This window comes from Montipora capricornis, chromosome 8 (assembly GCF_036669925.1).
Source record: "Montipora capricornis isolate CH-2021 chromosome 8, ASM3666992v2, whole genome shotgun sequence".
NCBI lineage: Eukaryota > Metazoa > Cnidaria > Anthozoa > Scleractinia > Acroporidae > Montipora > Montipora capricornis.
The window spans coordinates 39590021-39595814 of record NC_090890.1 but is presented as its reverse complement, the minus strand read 5'-3'; the positions used below and the strand labels follow the sequence as shown (position 1 = coordinate 39595814).

Genomic DNA, 5794 nt, shown 5'->3' with positions numbered 1-5794 from the left:
TGAGAGAAATCTTTCAATGCATTTATTTTGCCTTTCCCCTGCGAGAATTAACTCTTGAAAAAAAATCACTCAACCTCAAAAAAAGCAGCGAGGCCTTGTAATTATAACTAAAGTAACACACTGAATATAGTTTCTTCCTATAAATAAGAATCATAGACTATGTACATTTTTTTTTTCCTGAACGAACCAATCTTGAAAATCAACTGGAAAAACCCTCCTGATATTGTTAATCTTTGATAACAAAACAGAAATGTTGGGTTGCAGACGCCTTCTGATTTACAAAAATAATTTCACCGTACGATGTTCTCGATTTATTTACAATAATTTCCAGTTAGACATCTCAAGATGTGATTGTGACTGCTGAACGATCGCGACCACAGACTTAAAAATAGCTAGAAGGGGCAGTTTATTTTAACGAGTGACAGACTTAGTCCAAGATGACGTCCTTCTTTGCGACTTTAAAGTGCCGGAAGTTCTGTTGCATATGTTGTTTCCAATGGCTCTTAGAGGTTGTCTTCTTCGAATATTAGATGCAAGTGGCCCTGAGCAGCTTTCTCCTAACTCCATAGCTTCGTTTGGTTCCTTGACGACTGGCACACACAGTTCATTGGCGCAATGAATAACATTGTCGATTGGCACCGGTTCGGAATCTGTGTCCATATCCTGAACGTCATTGTCAAATTCACTGCGTAAACCAGCAGGGTGAAGAATGCTTGGTGTTGAACTGGTCCTCGAAAAATCGTCCCATTTCAAGAAGGATGAATCTCTCGATTGCTTCTTTAAAACACTAGTTTCTTCATCTGCAAATTCACTACAAAGTTCTTCATCTAGCAATGCATCGTCAACTGTCAAATCTCCTTCGTCTTCCATATCTCCGTCGTAACCACTCTCCGATAAGCTACCAATGCTTGCGTTTAAAACGCTGTCATCAGCATTGGTCCGCTGGGTATGCCCCAAACACCTTGCTGATGATTTATCACTGTTGTCACCAACAGATCGTCTACCAAATTGGAGTTCAGATTGGAGAGCGACAGGAAGGATATACCGACGAAATTCTTCGCGACCAGGGACCTGTCAAAAATAAAATCAATAACAAATGCTTAAAATCCTCAGGCGCCTTAAGATGCCAGCTCCCTGTTGACGAGTAAATTAGTCTGGCGTTAGAGCGGTTTTCAAACGAGTGTCATAAAACCAAAACTAAAGTAATTACTTTGGCCAATCAGAAAGGACGGAGACAATCCGGTAAACCAATCAAAACTCGTAGTAATTACACGTAGCCGACACAAAGAGCGGGAAAATGTGCACGCGCGAGCCATGATTGGTTTTGGAAATCACTTCTGATAGGTTGAAAAAGTGCCGCGAGAACTTTGAATCAATCACTTAGTGAAGCAATGCAAAACCAAAGTAATTCGCTAATTACTTTCGACACTCAATTGAAAACCGCTCTAGAGAGAGTACGACTATATTAGGCACGTGTGCCTTGTTTTTGCTCATTGAACTCAGCGTCCGTTGGATTTTCAATGTACTACTAAAAATAACATGACAGTGTCGCTTTTTACTAGTAAGAAAGAGGAATTAACTCACCTTTATTTCACTGACTTTCATAAAACGCTCATCGGAGTACCTGAAGAAAACAACACAAAATCCATTACCAAGAGCTGATTAGTTTTTACTGTAAATCAAACCCCAACGCTATTAAACAACCTAAGAGCAGATTTGGCGGAAAATAACGCGAGGGACTGCGCCCCCACTTTTAATTTCCTTATTTTTTACGGAAAAGTTTCTTCGAGTGCCTGTTTCTGGATTCCTGCATCTCGGGACCCTAACCTCTGGACCGTAACCCTGCATCAAGTTAGCCTGCACCAAAGGCGCAATTTGGGGGGGGGGGGGGAAGGGGTCGCTTATTGGGGTTTAGGGCCAGCGCGACCCGCAAAGGAGAGGGAAAAGTCGGCCAACTTACCAAATGGATACGAGGCAGTCTCTCAAATACGTCTTTGAAATGGAAGTACTTCTACGAAAAAGACTAACCTTTCTTTGATAGCTTTTAGCTTAACATTTCTGTGATCCACAGGGTATTCCTCAAGTAAACTGCAAACAGAAAAAAACAATGTTTTTATGGGAGAAATACAAAAATGTACAATTAGTTGGGTGAGCAAACATCACATGGGTTATTGGAACTCATTAGGGACTTTAAGATCTACGACGGCGAGTTCGGCGAAAACGTCACCTGAAAATGTAACTTGCAATATCACAAGTCTTTCGCTAATGTTAACTAATTACCCAATTTCTATTAAATGCAAAAAATTTTAAAACTGATTGGAGAACAATTTTGTACCATTGTTGGTGTAAATGAAGTGTACAATCCAAGAGCTGCACAATTCCCAGACCAGTGATTTCACGCATGTGTTGTGGCCATGGATCGTCTGTTAAAATACAAGAAAAGGCCATGTAAAACATGTCATTCACATATTCAAATGCCTGAAGATTTGCTTTCACTAACACCTGTATTTGAACAGTTTGCCGGAAACGCCCATCATTTAATTTAATGAGAAAGGTTGTTGTATGCTATGAAAATGAGCAACACACTGTCCCTACTGGTGTTTGAAAATTGTTGTTACAAGTCACATTTCCTACCACTGATTACAAATGCAGATAAACATTGAGAGGATATTGAAATTGCTCCATAGCAAAATGTAATTAGTGACTACGTGATGTTGAACAGAGCAAAGTCACTTACCAATTTCTTGAACTGAATTTGCTAACAAAACACAGGATGCAGCCATCAGAGCTGGAGAGAATCTAAACATACAGATACACAAAATGCAATACATATGAGAACAGTAAGAGTTTGAAAAAAGTCAAGGGTTATAATTAAAAACACGAAATAAAACCCAGGGACAGTGTATATGTGCAAATATTGTCATTTTTTAGAGCCCATTGTTGTCTTGAAAATGATGATTGTGCCTGTGGCACATTGAATTGTCTTGTATTGTTGTAGCATGTTCAAGCAATGAGGTTGAGGTTTTGTTCACCCATGGGAGTGCTTATGTAAGCTAGAGCTGGCCTGCTAATCCCTCCAGGATATTTCTGGCCCCCAAAATCCATTTTGCAACACAGCTGTTACACTGTAATAGCAAATTACCTTCACATGATTGGATTGTTATCTAAGGAAATTAGCTTACCTTCCACACTCTGTGTGTAAAATTGATAAATCTGCTATATATCCTGCAATGCATTCAGTCTTTTGAGTGACCTAAAATGAAACAACAATAATATTATTCTTGTTGACTCGTGAGATGAATTTTAGACACTGTAGTTCCAATAGAATACACCTTCCTTAAAAATCATTTGAACACTACTGTTGAAGAAAAGTAACTTAAAACAAACAGCACACTTACAGCAGCAAGGGAACAAAACAGTTGGAGAAAATCAGGAATTGTCAGGACCTACACAAAACAAGCAAATAAATCATTATTAACTCTTGTACATGTAAGTCATTTACAATTGTATGATATGAAGTCGTAACCAAAACATATATTAAAGGTTTTCGTCACATATTCCAAAGCAACTGCATGGAGTAAACAAATAAAAATTACTGTTTTCATGAAGGAACACTGAAGACAGATTAGAAACAAATTTGTCATGCTAATCAACTCACCCTAACTTGACCTTTGATACAAGACATAACTTCACCCATCATTCTGAAGTTTTGAACAAGAAATAATTATTGATACATGTACTTATGAGAAATTCTAACAGTATTGACTAATTACAGCCAGAGAGTAATAATCACTGAATGGAAAGGGTACAAGTATTTTATAGAGATAGTAGATTATATGCAAGTAATAAAAAGTCACACATATGCAGTCAATCAAATCCAGAATGCTAAAAATAATAGTTACAGTGTAGAACATCCAGAGCTTTAATCTAAACTTGCATAATAGACACATGTGCAAGTGTGTTGCACATTATAGCCACATTATTCAGCTTACCTAACAACTTCTTCATATTTATATGTTCCATCTGTTAACCAAGCAGCCTCTCTAATAGTCACAATATCTGTACCTTGAAATCTGAAATTGCGATGACAATGCTAGTTGTTAACATTAATAAATGATCTTAGCCTTACAGGTTCGGTTGAAAAATGACCTAATGACAACAAGGCTTTTTCAGTGAGGCAACTGTATCCATGTCATTGGTATTGCAAGTAACTTAACTTTTTTTCCCTACCAGTCTACTTGCCTCAACTAGCCAATGCTATCTGAGGGTTAAGCTATGATTTTTGTTGTCCTTTACAAGTCACTTAATAATAAAAATTGAATCGAGTTGAGTATAGATCATTTTTCACATCATGTCATTAAATTGAATTCTTAAATCTTTTCACAAGTTTTTAGAGCTGTAGCGTCTTTCATTTTGAAAATACAGCATTTTTAATTCCAAATTTCACTTTCTGTGACTGTTTGGTTGGAAGAAAGGGCCTTTGCTTTTAACTTTCAACATTGCAAGGTTTCAAGTCTTAAGAGACTGTGTTAATCCATAAATGCATTTTCATGGCAAAGTGAGCTCCAAATGTTTAAATTGTTGATTTCCGGCAGCCATTTTAGTGTACCATGATATTGACACATCAAAATGGTGCCTCCATACAAAGCTCGTAAAAGTTTCCTGAGACCTTTTGGCCAATAACTAAAAAATGGTGTACCACGCAGACCTGAGACTTTGAGAACTTGTTTTTGTATTAGTCCTTTATAATATTTCGTTTTCTTGGCCTTTTTGATTGAACAGTTTAGATTTTATTTTTTTGTTGCTTAACAGTGAAAACGATCTATACACAACAATTTAGCATTAAAACGTCACTGTCTTCATTTTGTGTTCTTGTGTTCCTGTTGAACTTTTGCTTGTTGCAGATTAGAAAGTTATGCACCACCAAATTTCAGTGCAAGCCTCATCTCCCCAAGATTTTTTTTAAGCAAGATGTGATTACTGGTATATTCTTTGAAACAGGACATGGAAAATTAAGGGAGCCAGTAAATCTACAACATACATGTATAACATTGTTTGTTTTCCTTCAATGCACGGAAACTATTATTTTAGTACTGGTAAATAGAGCCACAGTAAAGGTAACCTGAGTGTAACAAAGAGGAACTTTGGAGAAAATGAACATTGATTTGTTACTCCTTAATTTAACTCTGAGCATTTTCACCCCACATCCTTTTAAAGTAATTGCCAACGAGCAAGCCGAACGAAGACGCGAGGCTTGCGAGGTGGTCAGCTTAATGTTGTGTGAAGTATTGCAGCGGGTAGAAAAATTCTCAATTGTGCTGTGAAAAGTGGAGATTTTAGTAGGGACTAATGAAAGCATGCGTTTTGATGTGTGATGTCATTAGACAAACTTGCATGACGCGCGCGACTATTGATGATCTTGTGTTTGGAGGCGAGTGAAAACACATTTTTTCCCATTTCCCTGACCCCTGTGTTGTGTACACTTGCTTAATGAGTGTTCTTTAAATTTTTTTTCTAACCATCGCGTTCTGACTATATTGAGTGAACAAGCTCAAAACTAAACAAATGTTCTTATCAGCTGCTATTGTCAATTTCTGATTTCAGCCTGCAAGTGGAGCAGTTTGTTTTTTGCTTTTCAAATTTTGAGTTGTGAACAATTTAATTTAATTGTCAAAGGAAATATGTTGTCTCCAAAGTACACAATTCAATGATCAATTTGACTTGTAATTCATGGCTGTATCTTGCACAATAAAAATTCTACAAGTAAAACAACTTTCATGTGCAAGAGAGTTTG

At 37.2% G+C, this 5794-nt stretch overlaps 1 protein-coding gene across 1 annotated transcript in view; it reads right to left on the bottom strand.

Moving 5' to 3' along the window:
• The window catches only part of LOC138060023 (cyclin-F-like), a 12060-nt gene continuing 6266 nt past the window's right edge, over window positions 1-5794 (bottom strand). Inside the window, exons 10-18 of the mRNA XM_068905702.1 lie at window positions 3993-4073; window positions 3659-3701; window positions 3399-3446; window positions 3183-3253; window positions 2738-2799; window positions 2336-2423; window positions 2029-2088; window positions 1585-1624; window positions 1-1071 (exon numbers count right to left, since the gene is read on the bottom strand). Coding sequence (XP_068761803.1) covers window positions 412-1071; window positions 1585-1624; window positions 2029-2088; window positions 2336-2423; window positions 2738-2799; window positions 3183-3253; window positions 3399-3446; window positions 3659-3701; window positions 3993-4073 — 1153 coding nt within the window. The 3' untranslated portion in view covers window positions 1-411. The remainder of the gene's footprint in view (window positions 1072-1584; window positions 1625-2028; window positions 2089-2335; window positions 2424-2737; window positions 2800-3182; window positions 3254-3398; window positions 3447-3658; window positions 3702-3992; window positions 4074-5794) is intronic.